The sequence below is a fragment of the Ipomoea nil genome, unplaced genomic scaffold (assembly GCF_001879475.1).
Source record: "Ipomoea nil cultivar Tokyo-kokei standard unplaced genomic scaffold, Asagao_1.1 scaffold2541, whole genome shotgun sequence".
NCBI lineage: Eukaryota > Viridiplantae > Streptophyta > Magnoliopsida > Solanales > Convolvulaceae > Ipomoea > Ipomoea nil.
This window is the reverse complement of record NW_017618969.1, coordinates 277,501-297,897: the sequence shown is the minus strand read 5'-3', so window position 1 is coordinate 297,897 and position 20,397 is coordinate 277,501. Positions and strand designations below refer to the sequence as shown.

At 38.2% G+C, this 20,397-nt stretch overlaps 1 protein-coding gene and 1 long non-coding RNA gene across 3 annotated transcripts; one reads left to right on the top strand and one right to left on the bottom strand.

Annotated features, from left to right (window-relative positions):
- Positions 1 to 6,300: 6,300 nt before the first annotated feature.
- Positions 6,301 to 16,426, top strand: LOC109153811 (ornithine aminotransferase, mitochondrial). Of its 2 annotated transcripts, XM_019301674.1 has the most exons (11): positions 6,301 to 6,616; positions 7,188 to 7,296; positions 7,452 to 7,682; positions 8,264 to 8,423; positions 8,571 to 8,626; positions 9,070 to 9,222; positions 9,413 to 9,510; positions 9,624 to 9,704; positions 9,817 to 10,050; positions 10,786 to 10,942; positions 16,279 to 16,426. In XM_019301674.1, the coding sequence occupies exons 1-10, from the start codon at positions 6,477 to 6,479 to the stop codon at positions 10,925 to 10,927; spliced, it is 1,404 nt and encodes a 467-aa protein (XP_019157219.1). In that variant the 5' UTR covers positions 6,301 to 6,476; the 3' UTR covers positions 10,928 to 10,942; positions 16,279 to 16,426. The 2 variants fall into 2 exon arrangements, with proteins under 2 accessions (XP_019157219.1, XP_019157218.1); XM_019301673.1 differs by lacking the exon at positions 16,279 to 16,426 and having other exon boundaries at positions 10,786 to 11,255.
- A 2,529-nt stretch (positions 16,427 to 18,955) lies between these two features.
- LOC109153805 lies at positions 18,956 to 19,435 on the bottom strand. Its single transcript, XR_002049601.1, has 2 exons — positions 19,282 to 19,435; positions 18,956 to 19,060 (listed from the first exon to the last, which is right to left on the bottom strand). It is a non-coding gene; the product is annotated as an uncharacterized LOC109153805 (long non-coding RNA).
- Positions 19,436 to 20,397: the final 962 nt, after the last annotated feature.

Genomic DNA, 20,397 nt, shown 5'->3' with positions numbered 1-20,397 from the left:
CGTTAACACGACACGAAAATAACGAGTTAGTGTTTAGCCTTAACGTGTCTGGGATCATTAACGGATTGTGTAAACGGGTTAGTGTTTAGCCTTAACGTGTAAACCCGTTTACACGAACCCGTTTACACAAACCTGTTAATTAAACATGTCTATCGTGTCAGCCTGTTTAACCGGTTATCAAATTGTGTTCGTGTTAAAAATTTGAACCCGCTAACCTTAACGTGTCGTGTCCGTGTTTAATCTTATCGTGTCGACCCGTTAACGAACCCGTATACACGAATTGCTAGGTCTAATTACAAACATAATTAAAAGAAATTAAACATACACATTACAGACATAATTAAACGAAATTAAACATACACATATTATTATTTTATTAAGAATAATATATACTCCTTAATTATCATAATTATTCAGATTACGTGAACGTCATAATTAGCATAATATTAATTAAGAAAAATATATACTCCTTAATTGACATAGTAATCATAATAAAACGACCTCATTTTTATTGGAATTAATGATAAATGTTTCTGCCCATATATGAAATTAAACATACACATATTACGATAGGTACTTAAAGGAAAATAAACATACACATATTGCGTCCATATTACCAACCTGTATTTAGTACTTTAATCTTACTATAGTAATTAAATATAGAGTTTCACTTCATTTGATTATAGTGTATTTTTGTTACTTAAAATAATATCAGTTAGCCATGCTCTTCCATCTATTTTTTGTTTTAGACTTTTCTTAATATAATTTGTAAGTAATCAATTTCAACACTAATATACAAATCTTATACTTTCAAATATGTGTACACTTTCAAATATTAGAATTGTTTATAATTTTATCATTAATTTTATTATTTAAATATATAATAAAAAAAATTTATTTATACATCGCACGGTAATTTACTAATTACTAGTAACAACAACAACAAAAGGAAGAAGAAGCACTGAAATGAAAAGAAGAAGAAGAAGAACATGGGAGAAGTAGATGAAGAATACGCTAGAGAGAAAATGGGTGAAGTAAAATTAGGGCTTATATTATAATCTTTTTATTTTTATTTTTTACCTATGCTTATGTGGCAACACAAATATTAAGATTTTTGCTAAGAGCATCTCTACCTGTATTTTTGGCATGATTTTTGCACGACTTTTGAGGCTAGCAAGCTTATGTGGAGAAGAGAAGGAGTGAAGAGAGGAAAATAAAAATCCTTCTGGAAGGAGCTGATTTTTATCAGAAAAGTGAATCCCACCATATGTAAATATGACTTGTATTTGGTCGTGTGCGGATCCACCATAGTGCCTAGCCGGGCATGTCAATATGACATTTATTATTATTTTTTTTTTGTTTTTTTTTTCAGATTATGTTTTTGTTTTTGTTTTTGTTTTTTTGTTTTTTTTTTTCCTTCTCTCCCATCTTCTATTTTCTAGTTATACCTGCAAAAACACCTTAAAAACTACAACTATTTTGTGGTTAGAATTTGCTTTATTATATATATATATATATATATATATATATATATATATATATATATATATATATATATATATATATAACATTCTTTTATATTAATAATGAGATGTGTAATTTATAATGTGTTTTCTATTCAAATTATTTTATCAAATTAATTCTTGGGGTGCACTAGTGTTATTTGTGAAGAAAAAGGATGGTAGCTTGCGATTGTGTATTGACTATTGGAAATTGAATAAAGTTATTGTCAAGAACAAGTATCCTCTACCTCACATAGATGATTTATTTGACCAATTCAAGGTGCTAAATACATTTCAAAAATTGATTTGAAATTAGGGTACCATCAATTGAAGGTTTAAGCTAGTGATGTACCCAAGACTACTTTTAGGACCTGGTATGGCCATTATGAATTTTTGGTGATGCCATTCGGGCTACCTAATGTTCCTACTTTCTTTATGGATTTAATGAATAGGGTCCTCAAGTCATTTCTGGACAAATTTGTTGTGGTATTTATTGATGACATTCTGCTATATTCAAAGGGTGGGGAAGAGCATGCTCAACATATGAGGACCCTCTTGCACACCTTGAAGGAAAAGGAATTGTATGCCAAGCTAAGTGAATGTGAATTTTGACTTAAGGATATGTCTTTTCTTGGTCATGTAATTTCTAGGGGCTGGATTTCTTTAAACCCAACTAAGGTTGAAGCAATAACACAATGGCATAAACCCACTAATGTTACATAAGTAAGGAGTTTTCTAGGTTTAGCAGGTTATTACATGAGATTTGTGAAGGATTTCTCATTAATATCTATGTCATTGACTCGATTAACTCGGAAAGGTATAAAGTTTGAATGTGATGAGGAGTGTGAGAAGTGCTTTTGAGAATTAAAGAAAAGATTGGTTAGTACACCTATCTTAGCCCTACCATCCGGGGAAGGGGGATTTGTTATTTATAGTGTTGCATCAAGAAGAGGATTAGGATGTGTGTTGATGCAAAATGATAAGGTGGTAGCTTATGCCTCTCGACAATTCAAGCCCCATGAAGTTAATTACCTCACTCATGACTTAGAACTAACAGCTGTGGTATTTTCTTTAAAAATATGGAGGCACTATTTGTATGGAAAATCTTGTCAAATATTCACGGACCACAAGAGTTTGAAGTACCTCTTTACCCAAAAGGAAATGAACATGAGACAATGACGATGGTTGGAGGTAATAAAAGAATATAACCTCACTATTAATTATCATCCATGTAAAGCTAACATGGTAGCCGGTGCTCTAAGTCGTAAGTTCCACACGGTTAATGTGATAGTGGTAACTACTCAAACCCAATTGTTGAAAGATTTTCAAGATTTAGAAGTTGAGGTTTTTTGCAAAATAAGCAAGGGGGGATATTGGCAACTATGATTACAAAACCAGTATTATTAGATCGCATTAAAGTTGCCCAAGTTGATTAAGATTCGGGAAAATAAAAAAATCAAGCGGGTGACCCAAAAGAGTTCATTATTTAAGATGATGGATCCCTATATTTCAAGTCCCGGCTATGCATTCCGAATGATGTTGAGGTAATGAATGATATTTTAAAGGAAGCCTATCAGTCTTACTTCTTGGTACATCAAGGTGCTACCAAAATGTATAGAGATATGAGAAATAATTTCTGGTGGAGTGGTATGAAGTGGGATATTGCTGACTTTGTGGTTAGATACATGGTATGTCAACAAGTGCGTTAAAGTTGAACACCAAAGACCTACAGGATTATTGAAATCCTTAGAGATACCTCATTGGAATTGGGAACATATATCTATGGATTTTGTGAGTGAATTACCAAACAGTCATTATGGGAAAAATACAATTTGGGTTATTGTGGATCGACTCACTAAGGTTGCACATTTTTCTACCCATTAAGAAGACCTAGCTAAGTTGTATGTGAATGAAGTTGTAAGGTTTCACGGTGTACCTGTTAGTATAGTATCTGACCTGTACTCTAGATTTGTGTCAAAATTTTGGAGAAGCTTATAACGAGCCATGGGGACTGAATTAAAATTAAGCACTGCATTTCATCCACAAATAGATGGGCAAACGAGATGACTATTCTGACCTCGGAGGATATGCTTCGAGCTTGTGTCTTGGATTTCAAGAGTAGGTAGAGTATCAACCACTACAAGTCAGGGATAACCTAACTTATGACAAAGTACCTCTTCGCATCATTGATCGGAAGGAACAAGTGTTGCGGTTCCGAGTAATCCCATTTGTTAAAGTGCAATGTTCACATCATACTCCAAGAAAAGCAACATGGAAAAGGATGATGATATGAAGGATAGATATCCTAAACTCTTCAAGTTTGATGGTATGTAAGTTTCGAGGACGAAACTTATTTTAAGGTGGGGAGATTGTAATACCCACTATCTTAGAAATAAAAATATACCTATGTTATTAAAATAGGTCAACAAGTCAAAGGTTATTAAAATTGATATTGGATGAATTTACTAAATTACCCCTCTTTATCCTTAAAGCTTAAGGAATCCCTTTTATATTGGAAGACCATCTCATTTGAAAGAAGAAAAAAAGAATATTGGCTAGAGAGATAGAGGAAGGGAAAAACCTTGAAGCTTTGATCTCCATCTTCTTCAAGCTTAGATCTCAAAGCTATTGGAGTATTCTAGGTGAGTTTGACCTCCATATTTCACTCTTTGAGTTGGGTTTATCATTTGAGCCCTAAGATTGATGTTTGAAAATATTAGGGATTTTTGACAAGGGGATTTTGGCGAGCTAAATAGCTAAGATTTGGATGTTTTAGGTAAGTGATTAGCTCTTCTCTCCTTATTTTGTAAAACCCATAACTTATTATGGAATAATCTCCACTATTTTGAATACCCATTTTAGGGTTAGTATGAGTTAAAAATATTTTAGACTATGATATGTTTTTGGGTCTGAAATGCCCATATATATGGACGAATTAATTTGATAAAATAATTTGAATAGAAAACACATTATAAATTACACATCTCATTATTAATATAAAAGAATGTTATATATATATATATATATATATATATATATATATATATATCTGTGTGTGTGTGTGTGTGTGTGTGTTTAAAAAAATTATTAAAAACGTGACTTTATTGAAGTCATAGGGCAATGAGTAAAAATAATTGTAAATTTATATTAATGCCAAGACTTAAATCTTTGGCCTCACTATTGCTAAATATATGCTTTATTACCTAATCTAACTCACTTCTTGTTAACATTTTATAGTTTTTATATACTATTATTAAAACATGTGCTATATATATATATATATATATATATATATATATATATATATATATATATATATATATATATATATATATATACGGGAAAATGGCACTTTTTCCCCCTGAGTTACATACTTATAGCACTTTTTCCCCCTCAATTATTTAGGTAAGCACATTAGCCCCCTCAATTATTATAAAAGTGGTGGTTTTTTCCCCTGATATATTAAAATGACATTTCTACCCTTAAAGTAAATATTTTATTTATTTTACTTCTCCAACAAATTATTGCGTATACGTAGGGATGACCACGGTTCGGTTCGAACTGCACCGGACACTAAAGCAATCGAATTAAAAATTTTCGGTTATGATTCAGATCTATAACCCAACATTTGGATTTCAATTTATTAAAATTATGAATCAAACAAATTGGATCCTGAACGGCTGAACCGTGAACCGGGGGTTCCAGATCCGGTTCGCGATTTTGAACCGTCTTTATTTTAAATTTTTGTTTTTTATTTTAAAATAGTCTAAATTCAACAATAAATTTATTTTATTTTTTCAGTTCGGAACATGAACCGTCCGTTCCGGTTCGCGATTTAGTAAACTTTAAATATCGGGTTTCGATTCTAAATTGTAATTGGAATATTTCGATTTGGTTGCTATAGTGTTTGTTTGGTTTGAATCAAATTATGGTCATAATTTGTTGGAGAAGAAAAATAAATAAAATATTTATTTTAAATATTTATTTTAAGGGTAAATATGTCCATTTAACATTTCAGGGGGAAAAACAACCACTTCAATAACTGAGGGGGGAAAAGTGCTATAGGTATATAACTCAGGAGGAAAAAGTGTCATTTTCCCTATATATACATACAAAGACTATATATGGGGTCAGTCGTTATATTATAGACCGCGGTGCATGTGCACCGCGGTCAAAAACGGCGCCGTTTCTTTAAGTAAAGAAACGGCCCGCCGTTAGAGTTAACGGAGTCCGCTTGTTTGGTGTATTAAACACCAACTGATACTATAGTATATCTAAACCGACACTGCAGTTATATCAAAATGATACTGTAGTTATAGTGAAATGAAACTGCAGTGTATATAAAATGAAACTGAATAACATTTCACATATTTGAGTGTATATTGTACAATGAAGCTGTAATTATATCAAAATGATCATGTAGTTGTGTTTTAATGAAACTATAGTGTATATAAAATAAAATTAAATAACACTTTCACATATTTGAGTCTATAAATATCGAATGAAACTATAGTTATATCGAAATGAAACTGTAGTTGTGTTGAACCGAAACTGCAATGTATACAAAATGACACTGAATAACAGAGTTACTTTTTGCAAAAGGGTGCGAAACGGCGAAAACTAACACTGTTTATTTTCATTTAAAAAAAAAAGACGCTCGGTGCATAATATAATTTGCCATATGGGGTGGGGTGGGGGTGAGGCCTTTGGCTCCGTCCTGTATATATAAAGAAAAGAAATATAAAGATATAGAGATTATACTAAACATTCGAATTTAACGTTAAATATTCATAAAATCATAGTAATTCAATTTCTTTGGAAAAAGAGCCATTTTGGGAGTTGCGTATCTTGGTCACCAAGCTCCGCTCCCCACGTATAACAATCTCATCATCAACTCCGTATGTGAAGAAGAACAGATAAAGAAGAGAAGAAATAAAGTTGCTGCGATTCAAGATTGTTACTTTCTTGATAACCATGGCGACAAGGAGGCCTTTGCAGTCTGTCTTGAGCAGATTAGGAAGCGTTCGGAATTTCTGTAGCGCCCAACCTCAACCAAATTCAGCTTCCTCTTCTCAACACCTCATTAGCTTGGAGTCTGAGTGCAGTGCTCACAAGTACTATTTCTTTCTTCACATACATAAACCCATATATATATATGTGTGTGTGTGTGTAATTTATGCTTCTTTTTCATTTCTGGGTGTGGTTAATTTTACTGATAGTTTCCAATTTGCCAATTTTAAGCTTTACTGTGAATCTCATTGTTTATTTCATACTTTAGTCTCTGATTTGTTTGTTTGTTTTATTTATTTTTTCTTTACTTGTTCAGTCTTGAGTAGATATTTGCAGGCTGGATAGTGTAGTTGAACTTCAGTAATTTGGGTGTTTGAAATGAATTTATGCTTTAGCAAGTCCCACTATTTTCTGTAATTTTCTTTTGTTCATTATAGTTTTTTTTTTTTTTTTTAAATTTTATAATCAACTTAGCTGCCAAAGATAATGGGATAAAGTGATAAATTAAATTTTAGATTGTGTTAACCATGAGCTAGTATGGTGCAAAATCAAGGCATGATATACATTTAAAATCGGTTATATAACACGATTTATGGTTTTAAAGAAAGTGACAAAGAATTTGATACGATTTATGGTTTTAAAGAAAGTAACAAAGCATTTGTGATTGTATTGCAGTTACCATCCAATTCCCATTGTTTTTTCTCGGGCAAAAGGATCATCTGTCTGGGATCCAGAAGGGAACGTGTATCTGGACTTCCTCTCAGCTTATTCTGCTGTCAATCAGGTTAAAAGGAAAAGAGAGGCAGAGGATGCGGTTTATAGATCCTATTAGAAGATTGCCCTTATAATGTGAAATTAGAAGTTGAAAGATTTTTAGCGTACTTTGTTTATTGCTCAAAAGTTGAAAGAGTCTTAAGTTAATATCTTTTACTTTTGCAGGGGCATTGTCATCCCAGGATCATGAAAGCACTAGTGGAACAGGCTGAAAATCTCACTCTTAGTTCAAGAGCATTTTATAATGACAAATTTCCAGTATTTGCCGAACGCCTTACCAGCATGTTTGGATATGACATGGCACTACCAATGAATACTGGTGCAGAAGGAGTCGAGACAGCTTTGAAGTTGTCGAAGAAATGGGGATACATTAAGAAAGGAATACCGAAAGATGAGGTAAGGATTTAGTCTTCCTATGCTAGTTCATATTAATTTATATTATATTATATATATATATATATATATATATATATATATATATATATATATATTATTTTTAATGCTTAGAATTAAAACTTCTTCAAGCTTTTGGTTTATATTTGGTAAAGTGGAGGTGGAGGGAGGCTTAGTTTCAGGATTCACTATTAATCACTTTGTTTCTCCTAAGGTGCTTGTTAGAAAGGATAGTAAAATGGCTGATTCTTTGACATATAATTGCCTCTAAATACTATTTTATGTGAACATGCATAGCTCTCTTGAAAAGGATATACTTAACTCTCTGAAATTGAAATAGTCTTTTATGCTATTTTTGCTTTTGAAAACCCCCACAAATACAAAGATTATGAAGAAGTTGAAAAGTAAGGTCACTTGAGAAGGATATCATGTTTCTCGGAGAGGGGTATAATTTAAGTTTGAGGAAGCAAGATTAGAATTAGTTTCCTCGGAGAATCTTTCCCGGGGGATTGGTTTGCACATTGAACTTTTAATCCATATATTTTAGAGTGATCAAGTTGTTGATTTAACTTTGGTATGTGAAGGCTATAATTGTCTCGTGTTGTGGTTGCTTCCATGGACGTACACTGGCTGCTATATCCATGAGCTGTGACAACGAGGCAACTCGTGGATTTTGGCCCTTGTTGCCCGGCAATCTTAAAGTTGATTTTGGTGATGCAGCTGCACTCGAGAGGGTATTTAAGGGTACGCACTATGCAAATATGTGTCTTTAGAGTTATGTTTAATTTATAACAGTAAGCTTGGTGCCGGTATAGAAACCAGTCTTGTGAATTCTTTGCTGTCTGCAAACATTGATGTTCCTATTTATTCCTTAATTCTTGTTGTTTCCAGAGAAAGGCGATCGGATTGCTGGTTTTTTGTTTGAACCCATCCAAGGAGAGGCAGGGGTATAGCATATTCCTCTACTAAACCGACCATTTGATAAGTACTTATATATGGAGTAATATTAACCAGCCTGGTTGGCGTGAGTGGCTGTCCACTCTCCTCCCTTAAGAGAGGTCGGAGTTCGAACCCCCTCTCGTATGGAAAAATCAATCTGGCCAGCACTTTGTCCCTTAATTGGCCTGGCTCGGTGCAAATGGGGATTAGTCTGAGTATGGTACGGGCTTAAGGTGCCTCCTACAGTTAGGGCCTGCTCAGGACACCTCGTGGTCTGACCAAAAAAAATATATGGAGTAATATTTGACATGATAAGTTGTTTCTCCCTTCCCCGATGTCAACCACCATTGCAGAAAGATTCCATTAACATCTATCTTTGTTTGAGAAACCGCTTGAAAGGGGTTTCCATTATGTATTATGTGCTTTTATATAATTTATATTTTCCATCCAGGTTATAATTCCCCCGGATGGCTATCTGAAAACTGTTAGAGATCTTTGCTCGAAATTTAATATTCTAATGATTGCTGATGAGATACAAAGTGGGCTAGCCCGATCTGGAAGAATGCTGGCCTGTGATTGGGAAGGGGTCCGCCCTGATGTCATAGTAAGCACTTCTGTTTGATTCTGAAAAATTCGAAAACCCATATGTGGACTAACTTTTCCACAGACCCTCGTTATGCTTCATTACCGTCTTCTAAAACATCCATTGATCAATAATAATTGATGTCACAGAACCGCACTCATGATTGAGTATTCTTTGCGTTTTCTGAACTCCAAAGTTTTGTTGTGTGCAGATATTGGGAAAAGCGTTGGGTGGTGGAGTGTTACCTGTAAGTGCAGTGCTAGCAGACAAAGATGTTATGCTTTGTATTCAGCCCGGAGAGCATGGAAGGTAATCAATTATTATTATTTTTTCTTAATTATATTAACCTGCAATTTTACTCTTCCAAAACACTCTACGAGAGTTTTAATTGAGTTAATCCATTTCTTCATCCTCTATAACAGTACTTTCGGGGGGAATCCTTTGGCCAGCGCTGTTGGCATTGCGTCTCTAGACGTGATAAGAGATGAAGGACTTGCAGAGAGGTATTAAATTCTTTGCATATTGAGTCCCTTTTGAATGAATTATAAAGAACTTATTGAAGAGCTAATTGTTTTGGTTGAAAGAGTGCTATGATACAATGCGTATTGATGACAGATCTGCTGAGATGGGAGAGCAGCTGAGGCAGCAGCTAACGAAGATTCAGCAGCGGTTTCCTGAAATCATAAAGGAAATTCGAGGAAGAGGGTTGTTCAACGCGGTAGAGCTGAACAGCAAGGCCTTGTTTCCCGTGACTGCTTACGACGTATGCCTAAAGCTGAAGGAGAGAGGGATTCTTGCCAAGCCAACTCATGATACTATAATACGTTTGACGCCCCCTCTTTCAATGAGGTATGCTGTAATATTACCCAGTGTTGTAAAAATCGGCCTAGGCGGCCGCCTAGGCGCCCCTAGGCCGAGGCAATTTCAGTCCGAGGCGGTTTTAGTTGGTTGGCCGACTAACTGGCCAACTAGGCGCCGAGTTGGGCGCCTAACTCCGCCTAGTTGGCGCCCAACTAGGTTGAGTCGGCGCCTAACTCCGCCTAGTTGGCGCCCAACTAGGTTGAGCCGGCGCCTAACTCCGCCTAGTTGGCGCCCAACTAGGTTGAGTCGGCGCCTAACTTGGCCGAGTGGTATTTTTTGCCTGTTCGATTATTCATCTTTTATATTCCTCCAGCCATAACTCACAACCCTGAGTGGGAAAAGTGGAGACAATATACTCAAATTACTCGACCGGCTAGGAGCCTTCTGCAACATTGATATTACCTGCTTCCATAATGTTATATTCTAAGGTTGGGCTAAGGTCGCTCATCTGGGCTATGCGTATGGGCCAAACCACACTAAAATATTAAATCCAATCAATTATCTAGTCTAACCCATGACCTTATAAGGCCATATGTTTTCTCCTATATTTCAATTTGGAACTCTTAACACATAGAATATCTGAATATGACTCCTCTTTCATCGCTCTATTCCATTCCCTACTTGTTTCATGAACCAAACGTTCTGAAACCAAACATGCTAATAAATGTTTCATTTTAATACAATCCCGCATTTAGACTCCTAACCTGGCTGTGTTATTTGCAGTGACCATGAGCTTCGGCAAGGCTCAGAGGCATTGCACGACGTTTTGGAGCTCGATCTACCAAAGATGCAGAAAGAAAAGCCAATGACGCAATCCCATGCTGCATCTGTAAATGTATGTGACCGGTGTGGGCGCAATTTGTAATCTGCTGTGAATGATGTGAGTCATAAGAATTGCAAGAATGTGGATTACAATAAAAAAGGAGGATGGGAAAAAGAGTTACAACTCCTTTGAATGGGGTGTATTAGTGAAGAAAATTAGGTTGCCTAGACCAGTACATTTGAAAAATCTGTTGTATTTTGCCCCATGTTGACATGTGAAGAAAATTACTATTCTTGTGTTCAGAACCCCCTAACAAAGTTGGTTAAACAATTAGCTTGATAACTGCTCAAGTTCGACTCTCTGTGGGAGCGGTCTATTGGTCATTTTGATTTGTGTTGGTCAGCTATGAGTAACTTAGACTGATTTACCTTATTGTGTTTCTTTACCAGCTAGGATCATTAGGTGGGCTCTAACCAGAGCGCATCTTTGGGTAGTGACTATTAGGACTCTATTATCATTAGTATTTGTTATCTATTGTTACTAGTATTCGTCTTGTATTAGGTTTACTATTCGCTACTATATATATTCCTGTACAGACTTATTATTTGATCATTCAGAAATATTATATCCTCATCTGGTATCAGAGTCAGGTTTTATTATTTTTTTTTTTATTTTTTTTTTCTCTCTCTATGGCGCACCTCGGTTCTGATGGCGGTTCTGTTGGAAGTTCTGAACGGACTGTTTCTGAGGCCGCGCTTGTGGCACCCCTGCAGTCCGGAGTGTCGTTTTCTTCGGCTCATCACTTCGTTTCCATCAAGTTGACATCTCGCAATTTTTTATTCTGGCGTACTCAGCTTCTTCCGTTCCTGGATGGTCAAGGGTTGTTGGGTTTTGTCGATGGAACGTCCGTGTGCCCTCCGTTTACTGCCCTTACTGTACCGCCTGCCGAGGGGGATGCTGCCGCCGTGACCTCGTCGGCTTTGTCGTCCGCCGCTCGGAGTGCATGGCTTCGTAAAGATAAGGCCGTGCTCTCCTTGTTGATCTCGTCCTTGTCCGACGAGATGATGCATCTCGCCATTGGTAAAACCTCTTCTCGGCACTTGTGGGTGGCGATCGAGCAGGTTCTCGGTTCGACGACCCGGGCCCGTGCCCTTCAGTTGGTGGGCGAGTTGCAAGGATTGCAGCAGGGGGATGCTTCGATCCCGGATTATCTTGGTCGTGCTCAGGTGCTTATTGAGGACTTGGCACTTGCCGGACGCCCGGTGACGCTGGAAGATCAGAATATGTACATATTCCGGGGCTTGCGGTCCGAATATCGCCCTTTGGTGGCGTCGCTAACGAGGGGTGCTCCGGTGTCTCTACCCGAGTTATCCGATTTTCTTGTTTCGCAGGCTTTTATATGTGCTGATGATGGTGGTGACGTTGCTGCTGCTCCGGTCGCCATGGCGGCTCAGCGAGGTGGAGGTCGCTCGGGCGGGCAGCAGCGTGGCAGCGGCAACCGAAGCCGCGGTCGCGGCAAAGGACGAGGTCGCGGTCGTAGTGGCGCCGGGGCTGTCCAGTGCCAGATTTGTTCCGGCGAAGGTCACTCGGCCGCTTCGTGCTATCGCCGGTATGATAGCGCCCCAGGGCCGCGGGCGCACGTTGCATATTCCGGTGGTGATACGACTTCGGTTAATACTCAGCAGTGGTTTCCTGACACTGGTGCATCGAATCATGCCACTCCGGATCCATCTTTGATGTCCTCGGCGGTCTCCTATAATGGTCCGGATCATCTTCGGGTTGGTGACGGTAAGTGTTTACCTATTGTTAGTACTGGTTCATCTTCGGTAGCCGCTTCTAAAACACTGTTTCGGTTGTCTGATGTTCTTTATGTTCCTGGGCTCTCTGCGTCTTTATTGTCTGTGCAACGGTTTGCTCGTGATAATAATGTCTTTTTTGAGTTTCACCCTGATTGTTTCTTTGTGAAGGATCGTTCAACCAGGGAAGTTCTGTATAGAGGACCGGCTTCGGGAGGTCTCTATTCTTGGCCTGTCTCTCGTTCAAGTCCCGCTGCGTTTGTGGCCTCTCGTGTCTCCTCTGAGGTGTGGCATGGTCGGTTGGGTCACCCTCATCCGCGTGTCTTGCGGCAGATATTAAATTCGTGTTCTATTCAGTCTAGTTTTAGTGATAGTTCGGAGTTGTGTCGTGCTTGTATGCTTGGGAAATCCTCACGGTTTCCCTTGCCTCGTGTCAATACTACTACGTCGCATGTTTTAGAGCTTATATATACTGATATTTGGGGCCCAGCGCCTTTTCTTTCTGTCAATGGCTTTCGTTATTTTGTTTTGTTTGTTGATGACTACACACGCTATGTATGGTTTTATCCTATGCGTTTGAAAACTGATGTGTATGCTATCTTCGAGCAGTTTCGGTCACTAGTTGAGCGTTCATATGGTCGTAAGATTGTCTCTATTCAATCCGATTTAGGGGGAGAGTATAAACGGTTGCACCGTACTTTTGTCTCTTTGGGCATTAATCATAGGCAATCTTGTGCCTATACCCATGAGCAGAATGGTAGAGTTGAGCGTCGGCATCGTCACGTTGTGGAAACGGGTTTGGCCCTCTTGGCCCAGGCTTCGGTTCCACAACGATATTGGGATTATGCCTTTGAGACTGCGGTCTATCTCATTAATAAGATGCCAACTCGCGTTTTGGATAATGATAGTCCTCATTATCGTTTGCATCGCTCTAGTCCTTCGTATTCTTTCTTGCGTGTGTTTGGCTGTCTCTGTTATCCTCTGTTGCGCCCGTATAATCGTAACAAGTTACAGTATCGGTCTTCTCCGTGTGTGTTTCTTGGTTATCCGCCTTCGTTTCGTGGCTATCGTTGTTTTGATCTTGCTACTAACAAGGTATTCATTTGCCGCCATGTGCGGTTTGATGAAACCGTTTTTTCCGTTTGCTTCTTCTGTACCTTCTCAGGTCTCTCGCTCTCGCCCGGTTGAGCCGTGGGGTGTTGGCGCCGTTCAGGTTGGCGCGAGCTCCGGTGTTTGCCCTGCTGGGCCGGATCCTCGTCCGGACATGGACACGGATTCCGGGGCTGCTGGTGCTGCTTCTGATTCCCGCACCGAGACTGCCGTGGCTCCGGATGTGGCAGTCCCGGGTGCCCCTAAGGCGTCCAAGCGATGTCGCCGCACGGTGAAACCGGTTCCGCCTCGGTCTCATGTTATGGCAACTCGTTCTTTGGGACCGGCGCAACATGTGGCACTAATGACTGTCTCTGAGCCGACTTGTTATTCTCAGGAAGTTCGGTATCCGGAATGGCGTGAGGCCATGGATCTTGAGTTTAATGCCTTGCTTCAGAATCACACTTGGCGTCTGGTTAGTCGCACGCCTGGCATGAATGTTGTGGGGTGCAAATGGGTGTTCAGGACGAAGCGCAAGGCTGATGGCACAATTGAGCGGCACAAGGCTCGATTGGTGGCTAAGGGGTTCAATCAAGTCGCAGGACAGGATTTTTTTGAGACTTTCAGTCCCGTTGTAAAACCCACAACCGTGCGACTTCTCCTCTCCTTGGCCGTCTCTCGCGGTTGGGTAATTCGGCAGTTGGATGTTCACAACGCCTTTCTTAATGGTACTCTTGCCGAGACAGTCTACATGCGACAGCCGCCTGGCTATGAGGACCCGTCACGGCCGGATGATGTGTGCTTATTACAGAGGTCGCTCTATGGTCTTAAGCAGGCTCCTCGCGCATGGTTTAACAGGTTACATGCTTTCTTGGCGTCGGTTGGTTTTTCACCTTCCAAGACTGACGTTTCTTTATTCATATACACTCGTGACTCTGTATCTTTATATGTGCTTCTATATGTTGATGATATCCTTGTTATGGGATCTGATGCTTCGCGTGTTACTCGGCTTCTGACTGACTTAGCCTCGGAGTTCAAGATTCGTGACATGGGTGCTCCGTCTTTTTTTCTGGGCATTGAGACGGTCTCCCGTGATGGTGGTTTGTTTCTTTCTCAACAGCGATACATGCGAGATATATTGAGTCGTGCAGGTATGGTGGACTGTAAACCGTTGGCTACTCCGGTGCCTGTGACTCGACCCGTTTCTGAATCTGTGGTTCCCTATGCCGATCCCACGCAGTATCGCAGTCTTGCTGGGGCTCTGCAGTATCTTACTGTCACTCGCCCGGATTTATCTTTTGCTGTGAATCGGGTCTGTCAGCATATGCACTCTCCGACTACTGAGCATTGGGCAATGCTCAAACGTGTTCTACGGTACGTTAAAGGAACTTTGCATTTTGGTCTTTTTATTCGCCCGTCCTCCTTTGTTGCGGTTCATGCTTTTTCGGATTCGGACTGGGCTGGTGATCCGGCTGACAGAAAGTCTACTAGCGGCTTTGCAGTATTTCTTGGTGGCAATCTGATTTCTTGGTCTTGCCGGAAGCAACATACGGTTGCTCGTTCGTCTACAGAGGCTGAGTACAAGGCACTGGCTGACGTGTCTGCTGAGGTCACCTGGTTGGTTTCTCTGTTGCATGAACTTCGGTTGCCGTTGTCAGCTCCTCCCACTCTCTGGTGTGATAATCTGGGTGCAACCTATCTCTGTTTCAACCCGGTGTTCCATGCTCGTACGAAACATGTGGAAATTGACTATCACTTTGTTCGTGACAAAGTGGCAAAGAAGGAGTTGCAAGTTAGTTTCATTTCTACAAAGGATCAGCTGGCTGATGTGTTCACTAAAGCTCTCCCCGGTCCACGTTTCTCCACTCTGTGTGGCAAGCTCAATGTTGTTGCTGGTCCACCTTGTACTTGAGGGGGAGTATTAGGACTCTATTATCATTAGTATTTGTTATCTATTGTTACTAGTATTCGTCTTGTATTAGGTTTACTATTCGCTACTATATATATTCCTGTACAGACTTATTATTTGATCATTCAGAAATATTATATCCTCATCGTGACATATGAGGTGTGGGAGTTGTTTATTGGTTTTCTTGGTTTGAGCTGATCAGTCATGAGCAACTTAGACTGATTTACCTCCTTACGGTCCTTTGCTGATTAAGATTATAAGACGGGCTGTCCCCAGAGCGCATCAATAGATGAGGTGAGGAGCAGTATGTTTGTGACTGTCACATGACTCCAGAAATGGGTGTCTGAATTGTGTTAAAACATGTCTTGGCCACCTTTTTCTTGTGGTCCATGTCTAGTTTTCTGTGTCAACATGGTTGATGCTCTTTCAACTTCAATTCAACATTGTTGTCTCCAAACCACAGGGCTACTCCCTACTCAAAGCTTTCACTTTAGCTCTACCTTCTACTTTCAATCCTCTCTATCTGTTTCAAGATGCATGGAAATTCATCATATATCTACTGTATATCTGTCTATCCATGTTGTGAGAGATCTTTTTAATCAATTAATAAAAATGCACACTCTCTGATACACTACAGTGATTTAAATTGTTTTGGGCAGGGAGTGAAGCAAGTGGGCAAGCATGTTGCTTGCTGCTATTTCAAATCAGGGAGGCAAGAAATGTATTATTGTCTCATTGTCTAGGGCTTGTAGCTTTTAGACATGACTCATCTTCTACTTCTCTTTTTGGACTCATTTATATTTCAACTCCAAGATTTTTTTGGGGGAAATGTACAGGAATACAAGTAGGTGAGATGTCTTTTGATTACTCATTTGTGCAGGCTTATTATATTTTAATTATGGTTGAAAAAATCGCTAGGCGTTCCTCCCTAGGCGCCAATTTATTTTTTTAATTTTAAAAAATATGTTTTAATTTTTTTTTTATATATAAATAGACTAGTAATTATAAATTATTTAATACTTCAATAGTTAATACTAAAATATTAACATAAAAAACATAAAGTTTGAACAATTTAGCGTTATTTCGCTCAAAACAATGTCGTTTTGAGTGAAATAACCCATTTTTTTTTTTAAAAAAGAACAATAGCTAATCGGCCCACTAGGCGGCCTAATTGGTGCCTAGGGGCAAATTATGCCCTGGACCCGTGTCCACATTGAATTGTGGACACGGGCCCAAAACAACGTCGTTTTAAAAAAAAACGCGTCATTTAGTTAAAAAAAAAAAAAAATTCGCGCGCGTTTTGTCGTTAACGGCATTAACGGAGTTATTTTTTTTTTTTGGATTATGAATGTACAGTTATGCCGTTATGAATGTACAGTTATGCCGTTATGAATATACAGTTATGCAATTATGAAATTATGAACACAGAGCTCTAACATTATGAACTTACAATTATGAACATATATAGTGATAAAATTATGACCATGGAGCTTTAAAATTGTGAATATAGAGCTTCGAAGATTATGAATGTACAGTTATGGAGTTATGAATGTACAGTTATAGAGTTATGAATCTACAGTTATGGAGTTATGAATCTACAGTTATGAGATTATGAATCTACAGTATGGAATTATGAATGTACAGTTATTGATCAAATTACGAACAAAGAGCTCTAACATTATGAACTTACAATTATGAACATATAGTGATAAAATTATGAACATAGAGCTCTAAAATTGTGAACATAGAGCTTCGAAAATTATGAATGTACAATTATGGAGTTATGAATGTACAGTTATGGAGTTATGAATGTACAGTTATAGAGTTATGAACGTACAGTTATGGAGTTATGAATGTATAGTTATTAACATATAGTAATAAAATTATGAACATATACTCTTACAATGAAGCGGTCTGAATTTTTTTTTAAAAAAAAAAAAAAAAAAAGGAGATAACAGTGCCTAACGGCACTGTTACCCGTGTCCAGCAAGCATGCTGGACACGGGTCCAACGCATAATGATTGGTGCCTAGGAGGCCTAGGCGGCTTAGTCAGCTGCCTAAATCACCGATTTTGGTGATACGCTAGGCGGCTGGCCGGCGCCTAGCGCCTAGGCGTCGAATAATTGGCACCTAGGCGGGATTAGTCAAATTTCATTGTCTCAACTCCCGGGCGATTGCACATCTGGGCGATTGCCTTTGCGGATCCAAACGCGCTCACAAGGCGCAAACACGACGAAAAAGGTAGCCGAACCACCTCTTGATCTTGTGCAGAAAGAGAGCAAGCCAAAAATTCTAAAGTGTGAAATAAACCCTGGCTGTTTTTCTTGAAGATGTCCAGAGTTCTCCAATTTTACATATTTCTGCCAAATCCTTCTATTATTAAGTACGGCGGGTACATTTCGATGTGTCTCGAGAGTGGATGGTTGATCGCTGCCTCCTTGTCCTGGAGGCTCTCCGGCCTTTTTGATTTTTGCCTATGATGGCATGCCTGCTGTTACTTCACTCGGTCAATGGAAGTTCATCGACCTAAGGCAGCTGTGAGTCCCAGCGAACCCTTGACCCTGAAGCCCCCTTAGCTCTGCCAGGCACTGGACAGGGGTTAGCTTTGTAAAATGTGATGTTGTACCTGGTCGTTTAAATCAGACCTCTATTTCGGGTGCAACACTGATTTTGATACAAATTCATTTTAGTATACCGTTGATTTATTTTTGGACTAGGGTCCATCTTGCATGACAGATCCATAATTTGTCAAGAATTTTGTAAAATTTTGTTGCTCATATTAGGTGGGCAAATTATATTGTGGATTATGAATAAATATTTGTTTTTAATATATTGAATGTACAGTATTTGTATATTGAAGGTTCATTATTTTGTATACTATCAAATAATGAATCTTTTGTATTCAAATAATGTATATTCAAAAAATCAACAAAGTGTATTAAAAATGTACTTGTTAGTAGAGTCCATGACATAATGATTGCATTAGGTGGAAGTGTGAAAGAGCAGACAAATTTTATTTTGGACCATCTAATCTAATCTAATCTAACTCTATAATAAAGCAATAACTTGCTACCAGGACTATGTGGTCTAATGGTACCCGAGTTGGACTTTCATTTAGAAGGTTGTGAGATTGAGCCTCAGTGAAAGTGTTACTGGCTCTTTGTGTTTCAATAGGTTGAGTAGATACTACAATCTAATAGAGCCAGTAGCCTTCAAAAAAAAAAAAAAAGCAATAACTTGCTTCCGTTTTGGGAGTGAAGATTATAGGTGTGATTTTAATGCTGTTTACATTGGGTTGTTTCTAACTTTCTATCTAGGAGGCTTAGCCGAAATTATTTTTGCTTTGTACAATAAATTTTTATTGCTTTGTAATACCAATGCAAGTATAGCCGGCTAATTAAATGTCTATTCATTTCCCAAGCATAAATTTATAAACTAACCTGCAAAAATAAAAATTCAAATCCTATGATTTTGATTATAAATAAATGAGATAATAAAATTAAAATTCAAATAAAGACGCATTCAAAAAAAAAAAAAAAAAATTCAAATAAAGACAACATTTAATAAAAGCTTTGATTTCCAATATTGTGGCTGTTCTTGAAAATTGTTCAAGAGCAGGCATGGAATATTTAACAGCCTATAAAAGGCTTCCTTCATAGACCTCTCTCAGCCACATTTCACATTCCAGTAGCAGCCACAATATTGCATCATGCCTTCCATGTTTGTTCCTGTCAAAGAAATCCAACCTGTACACAAGATGAGAGCAATAAGGGTATGAGATGTCAGGGTTTATGAAGTTCCTGAAATTAGGGAAAGCAAGAGGTAATCTTTTTTTTTTTTTTTTTTTTTTTTTTTTTTTTTTTTTTAATTTTTTTTACAGCATTTTCTATCATAAGCAATCTCTATTTTTTTGTTACTGCATTTTCTTCCCTAAGCAATCTATAAAGTTATTTTTTTACTGCTCATTTCTTGCTTTCCCTGATGAAATTGCTTAGGTGGATAGTAGGATCGTTCCAGATCCAGTAATAGATGGTAGGAACTTAGATGTAAAAGTTTAACTAGAAAGTAATATTTTACATCAAGTTAAATGTTGAAATACACGAGATAATTAAGAAGATAAATCATCATACTCCATCTCAGTAGGCAGTACGCATCTTGAGATTCACCTGTCACAACTTGAAAACTTTCTGTGGATCAATTAGCTAAACAGCTTGAAAACATAGAAGCATGTATATAAACAGCTATGGTGTCAAGAATCAATTAATATGAACACATACTCAGTAATAGAATTTCGGACTGTGGATCACATATCGGTTAAAGTCTGCTAGGAGCAATTCATTACTTCAAAAAAGAAAAAAAAAACTATATTAAGGGTTGTGTGCATCTGGAATTCCAAACCATGCAAAAAAAAAAAACACTATATTTACCGGTGATAATGTTTGTAAGTTGGACTCAGCTAGCGGTATTTTAGGAGAAGTCCACACTCTAGAGTTTCTTAATGGGTTGCGTGCATATGAAATCCCAAACCATGCATAAACTTTGAAAGTTGGATCATCGGTAATTTTGTTCCGCAATATGGATCACTCATTGGGTTTATGTAATGGTACAAGATTGGTCATTACAATATTGTCCGAGCATGTTATTGAGGCTAAAATAATGACGGGTGACAATGCCAGGAGTTCGGTGTTGATACCAATGATGTCTATGACTCCATCAGATACAAGATTGCCTTTGAAATTTCAAAGGAGACAGTTCCCATTAATGTTGTCATAAACAA